This window comes from Mchenga conophoros, linkage group LG22, assembly GCF_057382185.1.
Source record: "Mchenga conophoros isolate Kocher_MC1m ecotype Shallow Benthic linkage group LG22, M_conophoros_male_GT1.1, whole genome shotgun sequence".
NCBI classification, from domain to species: domain Eukaryota; kingdom Metazoa; phylum Chordata; class Actinopteri; order Cichliformes; family Cichlidae; genus Mchenga; species Mchenga conophoros.
In genome coordinates this window covers 17292105-17313495 of record NC_140546.1, presented here as the reverse complement: position 1 = coordinate 17313495, position 21391 = coordinate 17292105, and the positions used below count along the sequence as shown (strand labels likewise).

At 40.0% G+C, this 21391-nt stretch overlaps 1 protein-coding gene across 2 annotated transcripts in view; it reads right to left on the bottom strand.

Annotated features, from left to right (window-relative positions):
• Positions 1-21391, bottom strand: part of csmd3b (CUB and Sushi multiple domains 3b) — a 421680-nt gene that overhangs the window by 260895 nt on the left and 139394 nt on the right. For both annotated transcript variants that reach the window (XM_085261673.1, XM_085261674.1), the window contains exon 3: positions 16356-16468. In XM_085261673.1, the coding sequence (XP_085117799.1) occupies positions 16356-16468 (113 nt within the window). The remainder of the gene's footprint in view (positions 1-16355; positions 16469-21391) is intronic.

The window sequence follows — 21391 nt, the reverse complement described above, 5'->3', positions numbered from 1 at the left end:
ACCTAATACCACTTGATTTTAACAATGATATGACGAGTACCACTTCTTACATAAAATATCTATATATTAATGATAAAACCAGTGAGCTCTATCAAAACCTTTGCAACCTTGTTGTTGAAAACATATGGATGGCATTGGTTACAAAAAAATTTCTCAACTGCTTTGGATGACAGGTAGTCATTGGCATGGATAAAAGAGAAGCCATATATATATATATGTTTATCCTTCAAGCTCGGGTCCTCTACCAGAGGCCTGGGAGCTTGAGGGTCCTGCGCAGTATCTTCTGGACAGAGATCTCCTATGTTGTTCCCAGGATCTGCTGGAGCCACTCGCCTAGCTTGGGAGTCACCGCACCTAGTGCTCCAATTACCATGGGGACCACTGTTACCTTCACCCTCCACATCCTCTCGAGCTCTTCTCTGAGCCCTTGGTATTTCGCCAGCTTCTCGTGTTCCTTCTTTCTGATGTTGCTGTCATTCGGGACCGCTACATCGATCACTACGGCCGTCTTCTTCTGTTTGTCTACCACCACTATGTCCGGTTGGTTAACCACCACCATTTTGTCCGTCTGTATTTGGAAGTCCCACAGGATCTTAGCTCGGTCATTCTCCACCACCCTTGGGGGCATCTCCCATTTTGACCTTGGGACTTCCAGGCCATATTCGGCACAGATGTTTCTGTATATGTTTCCATATATATACATATACATATATACATATATATATGTGTATATACATATACATATACTGTAAGTATTTGGTCACCTCAAACATGGAAAATCTCTGGCTCTCACAGACCTGTAACGTCTTCTGTAAGAAGCTTTTCTGTCCCCCACTTGTTACCTGTATGAATGGCACCTGTTTGAACTCATCATCTGTATAAAAGACACCTGTCCACAGCCTCAAACAGTCAGACTCAAAACTCCGCCATGGCCAAGACCAAAGAGCTTTCGAAGGACACCAGGAAAAGTATTGTAGACCTGCACCAGACTGGGAAGAGTGAATCTACAATAGGCAAGCAGCTTGGTGTGAAAAAATCAACTGTGGGAGCAATCATCAGAAAATGGAAGACGTACAAGACCATCGATAATCTCCCTCGATCTGGGGCTCCACGCAAGATCTCATCCCGTGGGGTTAAAATGATCATGAGAACGGTGAGCAAAGATCCCAGAACCACACGGGGGGACCTGGTGAATGACCTGCAGAGAGCTGGGACCAAAGTAACAAAGGTCACCATCAGTAACACACTACAACGGCAGGGAATCAAATCCCGCAGTGCCAGACGTGTTCCGCTGCTGAAGCCAGTGCATGTCCAGGCCCGTCTGAAGTTTGCCAGAGAGCACATGGATGATACAGCAGAGGATTGGGAGAATGTCATGTGGTCAGATGAAACCAAAGTAGAACTTTTTGGTATAAACTCAACTCGTCGTGTTTGGAGGAAGAAGAATACTGAGTTGCATCCCAAGAACACCATACCTACTGTGAAGCATGGGGGTGGAAACATCGAGCTATGGGGCTGTTTTTCTGCCAAGGGGACAGGACGACTGATCCGTGTTAAGGACAGAATGAATGGGGCCATGTATCGTGAGATTTTGAGCCAAAACCTCCTTCCATCAGTGAGAACTTTGAAGATGAAACGAGGCTGGGTCTTCCAACATGACAATGATCCAAAACACACCGCCCGGGCAACAAAGGAGTGGCTCCGTAAGAAGCATTTGAAAGTCCTGGAGTGGCCTAGCCAGTCTCCAGACCTCAACCCCATAGAAAATCTGTGGCGGGAGTTGAAAGTCCGTGTTGCTCGGCGACAGCCCCAAAACATCACTGCTCTCGAAAAGATCTGCATGGAGGAATGGGCCAAAATACCAGCTACTGTGTGTGCAAACCTGGTAAAGACCTATAGTAAACGTTTGACCTCTGTTATTGCCAACAAAGGTTATGTTACAAAGTATTTTTGTTATTGACCAAATACTTATTTTCCACCCTGATTTACGAATAAATTCTTTACAAATCCTACCATGTGAATTCATGGATTTTTTTTTCACATTCTGTCTCTCACAGTTGAAGTGTACCTCTGGTGCAAATTACTGACCTCTGTCATCATTTTAGGTGGGGGAACTTGCACAATCGGTGGCTGAATAAATACTTTTTTGCCCCACTGTATACATACACACACACATATATATATACACACACACACACATATATATATACACACACACACACATATATACATATATATATATATATATATATATATATATATATATATATATACATATATATATAAAAAACACCCAGCACGCCCCTGCGGGCGGTTTATCCTTCAAGCTCGGGTCCTCTACCAGAGGCCTGGGAGCTTGAGGGTCCTGCGCAGTATCTTAGCTGTTCCCAGGACTGCGCTCTTCTGGACAGAGATCTCCGATGTTGTTCCCGGGATCTGCTGGAGCCACTCGCCTATCTTGGGAGTCACCGCACCTAGTGCTCCGATTACCACGGGGACCACCGTTACCTTCACCCTCCACATCCTCTCGAGCTCTTCTCTGAGCCCTTGGTATTTCTCCAGCTTCTCGTGTTCCTTCTTCCTGATATTGCTGTCATTCGGAACCGCTACATCGATCACTACGGCCGTCTTCTTCTGTTTGTCTACCACCACTATGTCCGGTTGGTTAGCCACCACCATTTTGTCCGTCTGTATCTGGAAGTCCCACAGGATCTTAGCTCGGTCATTCTCCACCACCCTTGGGGGCATCTCCCATTTTGACCTCGGGACTTCCAGGTTATACTCCGCACAGATGTTCCTGTACACTATGCCGGCCACTTGGTTATGACGTTCCATGTATGCCTTGCCTGCTAGCATCTTGCACCCTGCTGTTATGTGCTGGATTGTCTCTGGGGCATCTTTACACAGCCTGCACCTGGGGTCTTGCCTGGTGTGATAGACCCCAGCCTCTATGGATCTTGTGCTCAGAGCTTGTTCTTGTGCTGCCATGATTAGTGCCTCTGTGCTGTCTTTCAGTCCAGCTTTGTCCAGCCACTGGTAGGATTTCTGGATATCAGCCACCTCCTCTATCTGCCGGTGGTACATACCGTGCAGGGCTCTGTCCTTCCATGATGGTTCCTCGTCTCCCTCCTCTTTCTTGGGTTTCTGCTGCCTGAGGTATTCACTGAGCACTCGGTCAGTTGGGGCCATCTTCCCAATGTATTCTTGGATGTTCGTTGTCTCATCCTGGACTGTGGTGCTGACACTCACCAGTCCCCGGCCCCCTTCCTTCCGCTTAGCGTACAGCCTCAGGGTGCTGGACTTGGGGTGAAACCCTCCATGCATGGTAAGGAGCTTTCTTGTCTTTATGTCAGTGGCTTCTATCTCCTCCTTTGGCCAGCCTATTACCCCAGCAGGGTACCTGAAATAGGATATATATATATATATATATATATATATATATATATATACATATATATATGTAACAGAGAACAGAGGATCGCAAGTTCGATTCCTGCCTGGGGCGTCTGTATCCAGTAAGGGTCCTAAGGCTAGACCCCCTATGCTAAGCAAGCCTACCGCAGACATGAGCGAGACAGATAAATATGAAGGAATGCCGGCTCGGACGTCGCCCGGATCAACAAGGTCCGCGTCAGGTGTTGAGGAACCAGGGCACCCTGACGAAAAGTGGGCTACTGGAACAAGAAGGCATCGGTGGGCAAGGGACGAAAACAGGGCGTTGTTGGAATGCTACTACGCAAGTAACCCCGGCGGAAGGGGCTACATGAATAGGATGAGGGACCTATGGATTCTTCGATACCCAACATCCACAATGACGGCGAAACAACTAGTAGCTCAGTGTTCCAACATTCTCAGGAAGAAGGAACACGAGAAGCTGGAGAAATACCAAGGGCTCAGAGAAGAGCTCGAGAGGATGTGGAGGGTGAAGGTAACGGTGGTCCCCGTGGTAATCGGAGCACTAGGTGCGGTGACTCCCAAGCTAGGCGAGTGGCTCCAGCAGATCCCGGGAATAACATCGGAGATCTCTGTCCAGAAGAGCGCAGTCCTGGGAACAGCTAAGATACTGCGCAGGACCCTCAAGCTCCCAGGCCTCTGGTAGAGGACCCGAGCTTGAAGGATAAACCGCCCGCAGGGGCGCGCTGGGTGTTTTTTTATATATATATATATATATATATATATATATATATATATATATGTATATATATAGTGACTATACATTTACGTAAGTGGGTATGTGTAATTGTCTCAGCTGATGCCACTTTACTGAAGATGACCTTGCAGAAGTTGTAACAGTGAGGAGCTGAATGCACACTCTAGATCAGGGGTGTCAAACTCAAATACACAGTGGGCCAAAATTCAAAACTAGAACAAGGTCGCGGGCTAACATTAATATTTATTGAAAAATATCTTCCTCCAGATTTAAGAATGAATCTCTTCTTATGGACTCAAACAAGTTTTGCTGAAAAACTTTGGAACAAGCAAAGCTTAATACTAAACAATGTATATATTAGCTGTATAATACCAGTAGGCCAGCTCTAATAGTAATTTGGTATGGCTTCGCGGGCCAAATTTGGCCCGCGGGCCAGAGTTTGACACCTATGCTCTAGATGGTGATCACAAAGACACACACAGGAAACATTGATTTCTCCTGTTCACCTAGAAAGCATAGAGCACATTACATTGTTAGACTCAGCTCCTCTTCCTTCCCTGTAGCCTCTCTATTTCGCTTTTTCCGATCTCAAGGTACATATTTGCTTTTCTCATTTTATTCTTCTCTCATTTTTTCTCCCAGTTTTTTCCCCCCTTTTCTTCAGTTTCATTATTTCAGTTTTCCATTCCTTCCACTCTGCCTTTTGGTACTCTTACATGTTGCATGGTCCTCATTCATCTTACTCCTTTTGTCACCCCTTGTATAAACAACAACTCGCTGCTATGGGAATATGTAGGACACTTACACTGTACATTGTACTCACACATACACATGCATGTACTAAGACACACAAATACAGCGTACCTCAGTACATGACTATGAAACATAATTTTTTTTTCATGGGACTGAGCTGATATATTGGTTCTCATTTTAAATGTATGAACTGAGCCACAGTTGTGTACAAATGCGGGCACAACCACATGCTTACTTGTGTGCAATGTGTGTTAAATATATGTGTTAAACCATGCACGATCTGTGGGAGAAAATTACTAAAATATAAGAACATACACAGAGAGAGAGTAAGAAAATGAAAGAAAGGCAAAAGGATGGTTGAGTAGTGACTATTCATATTGTGATTAGCTAGAATTGAAGTCAGTGACAGGCGCTGTCTATAGCCTTTACTCCTAGTCTGGAGCTGCTTTGGCAGCATCAGGACAAAAAAAATAACAAAAAAGCCCCACAGGTGTTCACAGGAAACCACTTCAAGAAAGTGCAGAAGAAGGAGTCCAAGCTCCCCTCCTGTTGCTTCATAAAAAAACTACATCTGGGTTTTTTTTTTGTATTTGTAAAGTATCTGTAAATTAAAATACAGTTTAAAAAGTTTAACATATTGCTAAGGTGGAAATTATACACTGACTTTATATTTTACCAATCACTTGAAGAGCTTTACATTACAAGCTGCATTCATCTTTTGACACATTCATAGGTGACGGTGTCACACCTTCAATCAACCTCCACTGCTAGGGTCACCTTCTCCTTTCCATGATGCTATTACCTGACCTGGATTCAATGAATTGAGTTGAACTAAACTGAAATAAAATGAATGAAGAGAGCAAAAGACTGAATGACAAAAAATGAGAAGGCAAAGAGACAGGCAGATGGAGGGATGATAGATAGAGGAGTGGGTATTGTCAGTCCCCTCAGGTCTCTTTGATAAAGATCAGAGCAGCCACAGCCAGAACCTCAATCACATACGCATGCGTGCGTGCACACACACACACACACACACACACACACACACACACACACACACACACACACACACACACACACCAAAAAACATGAACACTAATCACATTTCTGGAAGATACACTATTAATTCACCCTCTCACTCAAACACATACCAAACACACACTTGTATTTGACTTCTACACTCAGATCATGTTCAAGTTAAAGAGGCTGGAGTCAAAATCAATCAATCAAGTGCTTATAAGGGATCAAAGACCAAGAGGAACAAATGGTAGAATGCTCCATAAGCCGGTGCCTCTAGACATTGCTGCAAATGGTTTTAACAAAAATTTGAAGTGACTTTCCAGTGTTTAGGTTTTACTAGAACTGTATCCACAAGCTGGACAATCATCAAAAATTCATATTTCATATTTAAGGGGTTTCCTCTGAGGATCTGGTTTCAGTGGCAGTGCATCTGGCAGTCTGATCAGACTCATCAGTCTGCTAACTGAATGTTATTGGCTTGGGCTTACTGCTGTGAATGGTAAATAGTTATAAATGCTAAGATATTACTGATGCGGGAGATGAAACATTTTGTAAATGTGATTCAAAGATGTTTTTGATCACTGAATTATAATGTGGGAAACAATTAGATGGTGTTCTAACTAAAATTTCATGCAGGGAGGAAGGAGTTAAATAAGATTGAGACCAGAAAAGCAACAGGCCTAGATGATATGAGATCTAGACTGTTCAGAGGCTGTGCAGATCAGCTCTGTGTGTGGTGGTCATGCACAATTGTAATCTGAGCCTTAGTCTGGGGAAGGTCCTTATCCTGTGGAAGTCTTCCTGTGTGGTTCCAGTGCCAAATTCTGTACAGCTCAGGGAGGTTAAACAGTTTGGACTTATGGTCTTAACTACTAACTTAAAACCTGAAAAACACCCTGATGAGAATAATCATCAACAACCTGCAACCCCTGGTAGCACACTACTGGAACCTCTGCACTTTGCTTACTGTCCTGTTATTGGGAAAGATGATGCTAACATTTATCTCCTCCACCAATCACTGTCACACCTGGAGAAGGTCTGTGAGGGTCATTTGTTTTTGACTTTTCCAGTGCTTTCAATAAAGTTCAACCCACACTGCTGAGGAAGAAGCTGCAATGTGGTATGCATAATGTGGCCCATTATGACAGTGCTCTCTCCGTTACCCTTCCGCTCTACACATCGGTCTTCAGATTCAACATCCCTAACTGTCACCTCCAGATGTTTTCTGATGATACAGCCATTGTTGGATGTGCATCTCATAAGGGAATGATCTGGAAAAATGGGAAGGCCATCACTGACTTTATCGTCATGGTCTAAAGTCAACATCAACACCAGTAAGACGAAAGAGATAGAGGTTTTATCTTTTAAAGCTATTTTCTGCTGGGAAGGTGGCACAAGAAACGGCTTGATAGACTGGTGAAGAAGACCAGTTCTGTGATTGGCCAAGACAGGCAAGATGAGGGTGTTAGCCAAGCTTATGCCCATTATGGACAACACCACTCCCCCCTTGCATGAGACTATATATCCCTTTAAATCCGGTAATAAAAATGTATTCATCTTGAGTAAACAAATGGAGAATATTGACATCCTAATAACTAAATGAGGAAAAAATTGATACAACATAATATTGCGATACTAATATTGTATTCATCCAGCGACACTCAATGTCGATATTTTATTATAAAAATTGCAAATATAAATTGAATTGTTTTTTAGTACTAGATAAAATGGTAAAATCGCAGAAGGAAGTTACAGACAAGAAGAAGAAGAAATCTGAAAAGCTCCATTTACATTTAAATCAAAAATAGAGACATTTGGGATTTTTACCAAGGATGGTAAAAAAGATTGATTTGACATGTGGAATTTGCAAGGAGTGTCATATGAAAGTAAAATATTTGGGGAATGTTACAAACATAAGAGATCATCTGATGCACAAACGTCTTGCGGTAATGTTAGCCAATGACAGCAAAGTTAACCTTAACTGAGATTAACTGACAAAGCAGCCAGCACCGGACACGTCTAGTTTGACTGACCTACCTCCAAGTACCTCCAAGTGTAACGACGATGCCCATACAGTACAACACTGTTGAAAATGAGTGCTTTCATTATAGGTTGAGACACTGCAACTGCAGAAAAGGGTTGCACGCTTTGATTATCTGAAAGCTCATTATCTCGTAAAGGTCATTTAATACATTAAAAGTATAGAAATTCTTGAATGTTGCATTTGGGATGTAATTTACATTCAAATAAGTGAGTATAAACTCAAAATTTATGACAGACTTTTAATCACAGGAGTCTGTCTAGAATAGAACAAAAAGATCCAAATAGTTTAAAAAATGTGTTCATCCAATTCATTTTATTTCCCACTTATATTACGTGTTTGTGTTTGTGTCTGCACTTATTAGTTTGAGGCTTTGATCTGACTGAAATACTCACTCAAAGGTAATTAAAAATGTGAAAACGTCTGTTCACAAAAGGTGTAATCTTTTTTCCTAAATCAATGTCACACTTAACAGTCAGAAGCTATCAAAAAGCACACAGGACAAATGAATCCAATTAGCAGCTCTGAAATCAAAGTCACATATTTCATACAGTAAAAAGCCAGAGTAGTCAATATTAAAAAGCTGCATTCATTTTTAGTTTCTCACAAAAATCTGTTTCTTTTTTAAACCCCTTGCAATGTACACCAAGCATTTGATAAACAATACATACTAAATGAGGAAGCTTTAGTAAACTCTTCTTCTAAAACAAAAAGTTGAATCCTTGTTCATACGTCATAATGATGGAACAGTAGGTCCAGAAAATTAGTGCATGACCAGAGGGTCAGTCAGTTGGCAGCAGACCTATGGTAGCAATGTGGAACTGATGGATAAATGCCCAGATGGACTCATTGGTGCTTCTGACATCTGGCCAGTTAGAGCTCCCAAAGTACCTAACCACCTGGCACCAACTGTCCAGGTGGGGGGCTCTCTTCTTTTCTCAAATAAAAAATAATTGTCATCTTACAAAATAATTTAGCCTGATATAGCTGTTTAACCGATATTACTCTGATACTGGACTTCTTGGATAACTTTCTGAGTGTGCCTGAAATAAAATCATTTTATGATCTGATGTTTCTGAACTATTTAATGTTTTGTGGTATAAAAATGTTTTAGTTTGTAAAAAAAATAGAAATAAAAACTAGCATTGGAAAATTGTGGTGCTATAGTTAACAACACCAGTCAAAGGTTATAGAAACTTTTGTCATTCAGGCATTTTTGGTTGGTTTTACCCCTGAAGAGATGTAACTCGTCTTAATCCAAGAATGCTACAAAAAGCAATGTAAAATTAATTTTATACGGCTTAAAGTCCAACTCAGAGACTCGATTAATGAAGGCTGTTTCTATTATAATGACTCTCTTCACCAGACTGCCACCATGGGTGCACATTCAACGGGCACGTTAAATTACCAAGCAGAGCCTCTCCTGTTAGTAAATTACCAACTGAATATCATCCCTTTAGTTCGTGACTGTATCTATTCTCTCTGAGGTAAAGGTATAAGAAATATGTTACATCTTAGTAAGTTAAAACACAGGCAGTGTAGACACGATAAAGCAAAGGCTTTGAGGAGAAAACAGCAGTAGTAAAGAGAGCGAAGAGGGGAGTGAAATGAAATCTCTGCTGACTTATTAGCTGCATAGTAGCATGTTCTAGGATGAAAAACATGCTCTCTCTCCCATGTTCTCAAAACAATGATTACATCAGACATCAGGGAACTGTGTTTAGAGTTAGGTGAGTTGTCCTCAGATTTTCTTTTGGAGTTTTCAGTCAAAAAAAAAAAAAAAAATAATAATAATACATATATATATACACACATATATATACATATATATATATATATATATATATACATATATATATATATATATATATATATATATATATACACACATATACACACACACACATACATACGTGACGAATCCTACTTCCGGGCCTAAAGTAGTCTGCGTTTAATATGGCTTTTGTGTTGTTAACATGTTTAATGTTATGTATTTTCTTCTATTTAATCTCAAAAAGCTCCTAAAACAGTCAGTGATCACTGTTGACCTACCTCAGCTTTTATTACCGCTAATCATTTATTTAAGCTAAGTTTTTAAAACCTTAGGATGTAACTACAGCCCAGCCCATGCAGCAGTATATGAATGACTAACCTCGTATTGTGGATGGATTATCTCAGTTGTTCTCCTGGCTGAAGTTTGGTCCTTTTACAGCATCCTGCCATGCGATTACATTTGTTCCTGACCACCGAGAACACTCACGTTAACTTTTATCCAGTGGAAAAAAAGTTAGCTTGTTTATATTATGCTAACATAGCTGTGTCGCTAGCGGTCACGTAGCACATCTTTATATACCAGCTAGCCCAACTTCAGCAACCCTACAAATGTCACTGCTGTTTAGTTTTCTGTCTTCATTTATGCTGGAAGTGATAACAGAGCTGTACGTTTTAATTTGTTTCCAAAACCCCGCAGTCAGGACATGCTATATTGTATTTAGATGGAAGCTAGCGAGCTAACTCCCTGCTAACTTCTAACTCCGTTAAATGTCATAAATTCCATTTTCATGGATGCCTGGATGTTAAACTCAATTGTTACACCTGGTAGAGCAGAACGCTGATCATTTTATTAAAGATGAAAGACTTTAGACAGTTTTTCTACTCTCAGTAATGCCATAGTGATCGTTTGATATATGGACCTGCAGCGGAGTTTAGGTCCAGACACTGCTAGTGATGTCAGACTGAACAACCAGATTGTTCCTACTAATTTTTCCTTACCTTAATGTGAAAGGTAATATGAAAAGCAAAAAACAAATCTAAACATATTAACCTCACAGGACACCAGCACTTGTTTAAAATACAGTTTTAATCTTTTTGTAACTATTCGGGATTTATGTGTTTTATGTGTTTTTGTAAGTATGGAAACTGTTATTCTTAAACAAAACGTTTTTCTAAAAGTACAAAAAAATTTATGGAAGTGTATGAGCGCTAGTTTAGCAAGAGTTTATTTTACACAATAACACAATAAAGTCCCCATTGTGTAAAAAACAAACTAACAAAAACCTATAAAATACTTTAGTGAGCAAAATTAGGTTTAATGTGTAGAAAAGCCTAGATTGAATGCCCCCATATGAGACCACATGGTCTTTAGAGGTCAAAAGAGGAATTAAAATGGGTGACAGAGGATGAAAACGCACAAGGTGGCTCAGTAGACGATGGAGAAATAAGAATAAGAAGGGAAAAAATGATATCAACACCGATCATGCTGGGAAAGAACAGGGTGTAAGTGTGCGTATGTGCGTGTCTAAGTGCTCTGATAATCTGTGATTCCGTCTCATCAGCACAATATCAAACTGCCTCCGACATCATGCTAAATAATACATCACTGTCTTTCTCTCTGTCTTGCACGCGCACATATACACACTGTATGGTATGTGCTAAAGCATGAATTAGTTATGACCTGACAGCCTTCAGAGGAAGAAATGTTCAAGGAGTCCAACAATCACATCAAAGTGTACCCCACCAAGCAGGCAGGCTGCCAAGGCTAAAGCAGCCCTACTGTATCTTTGCCATGCTGAACGCAAAATTCGTCCTATACAGCAATCTGCTTTATAAAGTGGGCATAATCATGCTGCTTTATTACAATTTATGTCATGGGTACACAGTTACACAGTATATTAACTGATCTATCAATTCAATATTATCCATTCACCCGTATCCACAATACACTGAAGCAACAGGCAGGGCAGTTAAGTTCAGACATTCTTGTCATCATACGCATTCTCCAATTTCTCTTGCACACCTGATTGAAGAGTTCCAAGGCATTTTGAGGCCAGATGGGATTTAAAAAAAAAATCCCTGAAGTAAACAATCAATATTTCAACCTAGGGCTGTTCGATATAACGATATATATCGGATGACGATATAAAAACGTCTATCGTTTCATTTTATGCTATCGTTTGTTTCGTGGTGTCGCAAAATAAACTGTTTACGGCAATATTTTTTCATCGTTTTGATGGTCACTGTAGTGGTTATATTAATTTCTTAAAGTTCTCTCTTTCTCTTATATTTTATATAACCACACTACGGACGGACAAGCGCCTGTTTTTATGCCTTGTGGTTAGCAACAACCAACAACAGTAGCACCATCGCGTGTCTGCTTGTTTATGTTCCACATAAACCTTTCACAATAAAGCTCAAGATCCTGTTGAGACTTTTCAAAATAAACTGAATCACGTGAAAGAGCAGATTATTCACGGATGAGAAGTAAAAAAGAGCCGCCAGGTGCTAAAAAATAAACCTTAGACTCAAACGTTAGAACAGGCTTTTCCCCGCAGCACACCGTGCAATAAATGCTCACAAAGAAAACGGCGGCCGTTATAACTTATGTCTAAAAATGTATAGTTTCATGCATCGGTTAAAACACTCGACTCCAGCTACATGACGCGCAGCAGGAAACACTTCCCGCAAGTCGAGCTGCCCGAGATTCACAGAATTTACAAAAAATGTTACATTTTTGTGGTTTATATCGTTATCGGGACGATAGATGTCTTATATCGGGATATGAGATTTTGGTCATATCGCACAGCCCTATTTCAACCAACTAAAAACACTCAGCTGTGAAACCATTGAGTTCTGGGACCATCTTCAAACTCGTCTTTGTGTTGATCTGAACTGTGCACCTGTAACGTTGTGAAAATGCATCTTTCATGCTATAGTGTTGACAAAAATGCATTCACAAACAGCCTATTTTTAAACACCTGCCAAATTATTTAAATCTGCCTCTGCGAAGTGCCTGCTTCAGGATGATACTGCCATGATGAACTCACTTTCATGGCTTGTAATAAAGATAATGAGCAGGTATTTTTTGCTCATTGTTTTTCTGTAAGCATAAAGTCAGTACCTGCAAAAATCAAAACTCTGCGATGGCTCCAGAAACAGATTAGGCGGAAGGATTACATGGACTGTGAATGACTTGCCAAAAACTGTCCAAACTTGGGTGGATAATTCCTTCAGAGAAAATCTTCTACTTGCTGTATAAATATACAGCCTAGGTGTCTGCTGTGGACAGTCTAAAAAGTTCAAATTCAATAGAAGAGCGACCAGAAGTAAGTTTAATATTGCAATGTGGTCTGCTGTTAAAACCCCCTTATTCACACAGAGCAAGTCAAACATCTGAATGTATCAACAGCAGGGGCTCTTCAGCTAAGTCCCATGGATGCTCTCACTGAGAGCAAACTCCTTCTGTATCACAGCTACACACACATGCCCGCATAAACATCAACACAGAAACACACTATCACGCAGGATGAACGCGGGCCAAGTAGCAAGTAAAAATTTGTGCCAGTGAATAAATCTGGGACAACTGCTTCGACACACAAGTGGCACCGGCACACACATAAACACGCACACAGCATGTGTGGAGATTTAGATCCAGACACTTTGCAATCAGTGATATTGTCATCTTGCAGCACACCAGACACACATATAAATAAGATATACGCCAATCAGCTATTGTACCTACACAGAGAATATCACGGAAGGCCCACCAAAGAATGCACAAAGACGAACATAGGCAGTTGAAGAGTGTATACTTTTGAACAGCAAACAGCTGTGACAAACATATTTATGCATTTAGCCATCTATATTTGTGAGGACCAGTTTAGACCTCGGAAGAGGATATTTTTTGGAAAGTGGGGAGGACATCTGGATGGTTTTATGTTGGGACGTACTTTCCAGCGGACTGGGAGTTAAGGCTTGAGTTTCGGTTAGTGGTTTAGGTTGGACCAAAGGTTAGATCTAGATAAAAACAGGCCTTTATTTGTGTGCGTCAAGCTTATGACAAGGAGCTAGGTATTTGATGATCATAATAAGGTGTGTTTGAGGTGCATGTACAGATTTACACAAACGTAGTTTAGATTGACAAGTTAAAGGTTTACAGGTAACACTGCCTGTGTGGCTACTGTACAGAGGCATCATGGTGGTGGTCTTTTTTTCCCTCTGGTAAGTGACTTTAATCCATTTTGGAGCACATATGTAGGCCATTTTTTAACCTTGTTTCGAGTAATAAAACAGCTGAAATTACCCACTAATTAATTTTAAAGCGTGGAGACGAGTGTCTTCATCATCAACTTCTAACAACTTGTCAATCTCCTAATGAGCGTATCCTGGATATTCATCCTTTCTAATGACAAAAACATACTAATTAATCAGTGTTTTATTCACTATGAGTTAAATGTGTGACTGAGCCCATAAAGGCATCCAGGGAGTGTTTACTGAGGCCAAATGTGAGGGCCGCTTTCAAAGAGACTTCTATTTTTGACACCGCAGCTATTGCCCTCAGTGGCCATTAAAGAAATACTGGCTTAAGGCACTTCTGTGTCAATCCTTTATGCCAGGTGTGGACAACAAATTTTAAAATTCATTGCCCACATCTGCTTTATGCTTTTCATGCATGAACTAAATGCAGTGTGTGTCTGACTACACGAGGTCCCATCTTTACTAACACTGACACTATTAGAAAGTATCCTAAGTATTCCAAGTCATTTATAAATAGCTTCATATACAAAAAGTAAAAGCAGGTATTTTGATCTGACCAAAGTGCTTTTTTAATAACACTCCAGGTTTCAGAGGGATTTGGGGAGACAGCATTCAGACATAGAATCAGATAAATGGAATTCATGCAACATTAACCATGTTATTATTTTTACCTGTTCCTATGAAATAGTATCCAAATTGCCATTAATCACAACCACCACTATTTCAGGAACTAATTTGTAAGACTTGCTGTTGTAAGGGCAGCACAGCATTTCTTCAGAGGCTATATTCACACTAAATAGTATTAAAAAGTAGTATGAATGACTATAACTTACACTCTATATAATGTTTTTGGCATTTTACTTTCACTGAACATTTGTAGCCACTTTGTGATAAATGGTGGAAAAGAAAGCAGAGGTATAAAATACAACAAAGAAGCTCATTCAAAGGTATAGCTGCTGAGGCATTTTTGCCCAAGTGTTGTGCATCATCACCACCTATAACAAACACATTATGATAAAGACAACAGGTTTAATTGTGAATTATGTTAATTGTTCTTGAATTATGTTAAACACCTTCTTCTCACATTCTCTTCTCTACAGTATTTTTGCATTGTTAACTGATACATTGCAAATGATTATGTTACCGACTCGTGTCTAATTTATGTCTACCTAAATGACACCTTGTGTCGATGATCTTTTAGAGGGCATTTGGGGTTACATATTGGGACTATAGTGTTGCCATGCAATCTGTTAGCATGTCAAGAAACTATTCAGTCAATAAGAATCAAGTAATAAGTGTTGCTAGTTTTCCCAGTGTAATGTGGTTGCCTCAGTTTGATGCTTTATGCTTTGTTACTCACTGAATTGTTGAGGACATCAAAGTTTTTCTTATCTGAATCTCATCTCAAATCTTTAATGCTCCCAGCATATGGTGTTGATTCACAGTGAGCGCTAAATTTAATTAACAAGCAAACTTTTACCTCTCCTTATGTATGACTATGGCACCACAGTGTTTATTTGGGCCCTAAGGGAAGGGGGCAAAAGCAGTTCCCCTCGCGATGACTCCACTCCTCCACAGCATGATCAGAACGCTGCATTTTTCAACTGGTAAATTCTTCCACCATATTAAAGTGGTTATGTAAAAAGGACAGATTGACTTGTCTGTTTTTGTTTAAGTTAAAAAACATAAATGTATGAGAAAGATTTTAGCACCCAAACATCTGGGCTCTGCTCTTCCACGTCTACATTATATAATCTTTAGTAAGCTCACATTTTTGTCATTTTTGTTTATCTATGCTTTCCTCTCTCTCATAACAGCCTACTTTTTAAAAAAAAAAAATGTATGAACTTGTCACCCACTAGGGAGTCTCTTCCTGTGCTGAGTGGGAGGGAGTCAGAAAATGCATATTGAATTCAGGGCATAGCAGTCCTTCTTGGAAACTTTCTGCATCTGGATGGCTCTCAGTGGGACTGACTTAAAATCATGTACTGAGTGAAGACACGAGGACGTAAAAACCTTACGTGTGGTATTTTAAGAGTACACTATGTCTAACAAATAAACAGGGATTGCTTGGGGTAGACAACACACAGTGGACCACTTCATTTACTTCTTGATTGAAAAACAAGGGCTCACTCAAGGTCGAGTGTTTGTTGCGAGTGTCCATCTTTCCTACACGCCTCAGTACATACCCACAACGAGATGTGTCCTATGGAATTTGACCTGATATTTAGTACTCAGAGTGGGTCTCGGCTTATGCTATTAATTTACCAGATATATAAAGGTCAGCAGTGAAGCATAGCATATTTATGCTTTACATACCAGCCAGACACGCAAACACAAACACAGACACTTTCTGACCTTCATAGTTGAGTTTGAAGCCATGTGCAGAAACCGCAAAGTCACTGGTCAGTCTCAACGAGAAGACATTTCCTGTGCTGGTGACCGGAGGTGGAACCTGGAAACCTGTTAACCTGTATAAACAGAGAAGATAATATACTGACATGATCAACACATTACACATTAAGTATGAGAAAAACAAGCCACTTGCTTTTGTGGAATAAATAAAAGCCTTGGTGATAGTAACCTGCAGTGACAAGGAAAATATCAGGGAATGCATAAATCAGCAGAAGATTAACAAGAACCCATCTTGTACTTACAGGAGAGAGGAAAAAACATTTTTAACAGCCTTGACCGTTGCCCATTTAGCAATGAATGGCTTTTATGTAATAAAAAACTTTTCATACACTCTGTGTTTAAGTACGTTGATAGATGTTTTTTAGGATTCAGAAAGAGGAATTCATTTTGCTGAAGTCAGTACCACAGTGACAGAGAAGACAAATGGAAAACAGTAAAGACAGTATAAAACCTCTTCTCAGTCCTCACCAACACCACTGCCTGGCATCGAGCCTCTTAGACAGAGCACAAAAACCCTCTCCATTTTCCTCTAAAAAACATCTACTTTAATGGGGGCTTTCAAATAAGTCAAGGCATCAGATCAAAGTGTGCTATGAAATCTGGTCAGCCAGCTAGTAATACTGAAATGGATCTGTGTGCAGATCAGTAAACAATAAAAAAAAAAAAAAAGAGTCAAGTAGGAAGCCAAGGCCCCCTTTAATGTGCACTCAACATGTTTGAGTCTGACCTTGAAAAATACGCTTACCCACTACCGCTCGTAGGTGGGCCTTTAGCTCTCAGAATTCCTTGAAATAAACAGGGAGGAAGCGAAGAGGAGGAATGGAAGGCCAGCGCTTTTTCAGGTAGGGAAAAGAGCCAAACCGCCTTGCTGCCACTGCGACACATTTTTCTCGTGTCCTGCAGCTACCATTCTTCCTTCCATTTCCTCCCTTCCTCTTTCCTTCGCCTCCTCCTTCTCTTCCCCTTGCCTACATCTACTCATACCATCCTCTCCTCTAGCATTAAGTCACCAAACTCATATTTTTTGCCTTTTGCCTTCACTCCCCTCCCTATGTAGTTTCTCATCTCCTCCATCCACTTCCTTCTGTGGCATTTATCCACCTAAATCTCTTTTGTTACCCTTCCTCTTCAGTTCTGCTAATCTCTTTTTCCTGGCCTTCTTTTGTATATAGATATATTCCCTCTCTTTTGTCTCACCATCTTTTTTTTTTATTTTTTTAAATATAATCTTTCCTTTGTATCTATATTTCCTTTAGCCATACTTACCACTTACTCTCTCCCCTTCCTAACAATCAGGACACAGCTTATTACTTAACTGTGTTTTATTCTTCCCCACTCTTTCTGCACACATAAACACGACACTTGAAGCATGTCAGAATACACCTGCTATAACACAGAAGACAAGTTCAGTGTAGCCACTTTTGTACCTGTGAGCTGTTCAAAGTAATCTGCTTCATTTTACTGCAACAAGAGAAACGATGTCTGACTGTGACCTCTAACTAGTATTGAGACTTTAGCATAACACGCTTCCCCAGTTATGACAAAGTGCTTTTACATTTTTAAAACATTCACAGCACGCAGAGACTTGCTTTAATTTTGTATTCTCCTGCTACATCCCTGCACTCATCCTTCTTCTCAATATGTCTTCCTGTTTTTCTTTCTGTCTCCACATATTAATTTATTAAGCTTTCTATCAGCAAAAACAACCACAGTTAAGTCTAGAATCCTTCCCTCAATCTATTCTTCCTCTCTGCCCTTCTTTCATTTTCTTCTTCTGCTACCTACCTTGCTTTTATGCTCCATTATGAGTTTGCTTTTTTTTTTTTTACCTCTCATCTTTTAATCTCCCTATCCTACTTCTTTTACCCTCTCACATCCTCCTTGTCATATTTATTCATTGTCTGCTGTCTCCTCTGCTTTCTTCTCATCTTTCTTTACCTCCATCTCACCTCCATTTTCGTCCCTGTTTTAATCCCCAATGCTCCACTTTTTTCAGTTGTTAGTTCAGATTTGTTCCCCTTCTGTAAATTCACTCTTCACTAATCATTCTCCCTCCACTTCTTTCTGCTCAAGCCGACTGTCCTGCACCAGCTTCCATCTCCTCCGTCAGCTTGCTTTCCATTGCTGTTCACCCCCCCGAATCGTTTTAACTCATCCAGGCTCACATGTTGATTCTCATTTCTCAACTGACTTACTCCCTTTCTATTTCTTTGTTCTCTCCCTTCTAATCCAAAACCACTCAAAGTGCAAATGGCCACCTTTTTAAAAGTACCCAACCATCTCTTTAATCTTCCTCTCCATTCCTAATCTATTTCTCATCTATTCATTTCTGCCTCAGCTTCATTTCTATTTTTGGGCTTTTTCTGATCTCATCTCCAGTCAGTAAATCTCTGTCTTCCTCTCTCTCAGTTCTTCTTCTATTTGTTTTATTTTTTTCTTCTCAGCATTATTAAGCTGCCCTTTTTTGGCCTCACTTCCCTCTCCATTTTATCTGTCTTTACAGTAAACGCAATGCTGTTTATGCATGTGTGCATGCAAAGTTTGTAAAAGGAAAAAGCCGTAAAACACAAAGTTTAGGCAGTAGTCACAGGAACCTTAGTAATATCAAGTTATTACTGTGTAACGTGATTCTGTACGTCTAGATGTCATCTGAGTGACGTCTTCCTCCAAGTGACGAAATGTTTCTCCCACTGAAAACGGGGATTACTGTGCAACAATCAACATATCATTAGCAAACTGAGTGCATGCTGAGTGCACACATGACATAGGTTTTAGGTTTTTGATCACTATATAATTTAGTTGATTAATTAGCAACGTCTTGTATAATTAACTGTTTTTTAAGCACAAAATGTCCAAGTGGCTCAGCACTTAATGGTTTTTCTACTGTTACTTGTCACTCAAAGTGCTCTTTACACTATAAACCACATTCATCCATCCACACAATGCTTTATTCTTGGCATTAAATTACCTCCATTACACACTAATGGAGGTAATTTGAGGATCCGTATCTTGACCAGAGACACTTTCACACAGAAACTAGAGGTGCTGTAATTGAACCACTGGCCTTATGATCTGCTAACTACCCGCTCTACCCCCTAATCAACAGATACCCCCCTTGAATTATCTGTGTGTGTGATTTTTTTTTTAAATATGAAAAATAACAGTTTCCCTGGATGAAGCACCTTAAGTCATATTTCAGTTTAACACAATCTGCTATTACAGAAAGAATTCTACACCACAACAATAACAACATTTTATATGCTCTTGAGACAAAGAAAATAAAATCTCTGACCACTCCTCCTCCTCCGTCCCATTTCTAGGCTTCTAATATCTTACTTTTAATGCATCACATCTTTCAGAAACAATCCATCAATACACATGTGTATATACCCCCAGTACTCTATTTTATTTTATGATGAAAGTAATATCTGGACTCCAGAGCTGAACCAAATGTCATGGTAATAAATACACAGCAGTACACACACACACACACACACACACACACACACACACACACACACACACACACACACACACAGAAACAAAAAACCCCTGCCTTTTAAATATGAGATTATTCATTTGTGATGTGGCTGATACTTTGGTGTGTCATCTTACATTACCAGCGCTCATAGTGCTGAGAGTTACAGAGTTTGGCCATGTGACAGTTATAAGAGATCACAACAGGAAAATGATTAAAAAGTTGATTATTATGAATAAGTTGAAAAAATTAGAAAAGGCGATGCCGAAAAAAATTCTCTCAGATCTGCCAATTTAGGAAACATGTAACTGAGCAAAGAATATGCATGCATCACTCTTGGTTAGCATATTGACTGCATCTGTTCAGAGCACAATGGTTGTTGGTGCAAGTTTATTAACTGTGGCTACTGTATTCTTCCTTAACAGCTGTAGCCCGCCATGATGGATAAAACATAACAGCTGAAAGTGCAAACAAACACTCCCTTGGTTTTGTTCCTGACTGTTCTATTAAAATATTATGTAAATTACATCAAAGACTAAAGTCGCCATTACCTTTTTTCTTATTATTTATTCATTCCAAAAGACCTATTGTCACTGATTTTCAGTCCAGTACCTGTGTAAACCTCAGCCTTTTCTCGCTGTTTCCCATCCTTATGAGCGGCATCTTAGCCATAGATAGATTAATAGCTGAGAGACTGTTTTCTTAAGCATATCTTTCACAGATTCAGATAAAAAAAATGGGGAAAATTAGACAACAGACTGCTGCTAGCAAATTGTAGAAAGTTACTATTTAAAACCGGTTCTTTGCCAAGTTGACTGTTATGTGTAGACACAACACTGATTCATCCCTTGAGTTAGGTACCTGTCTTATACTCGAATGATTCATAGGTCAGTGTTAAGTGGCTTAGCGAACCAAAAATAATCGGGGGGTGGCTGTAGCTCAGGAGGTAGGTGGTTCAATCCCTGGCTGTTCAAGTCTGCATGCCAAATATCCTCAGGCAAGATACTAACCCCAAATTGCTCTCTGATGCAGCCATCGGAGTATGAATCTTAGATAGAAAGCACTTGCATGGAAAAAGTGTTTGTGTGAATGAGGCAAGTTGTGTAAAGCTCAGAAAGAGTAGCTAAGAGCTACATAAGAACTAGTCCATTTACCAGGTAAAAGGGCTAAACTGAAAATGAGTGAAAAAGAAGCCTAAAGAAACACTTTGAATGACCTTCAGAAAGCCTGGAGAACTACTGCTCAAGACTGCTAAAAATTATAAGACAATCTGGCTCCTTCCTAATTTAAAGAACACAGTAGTTGCTCATAACCTTTGGACTGTATCGTATATATGGAGCACAAATTGAGAGTTCTGGTTCCAGAGAAAACTATAAGCCAAATCACCTGAAAACATGTAAGTAATAGCTTTGCCATCTGGAGAATGTGACCTGCATATTTAACAAAGCAGACTTCCAGATTTGGCTCTCAGATTATTGAAGGTGCATCCCCTGCCCTGTTT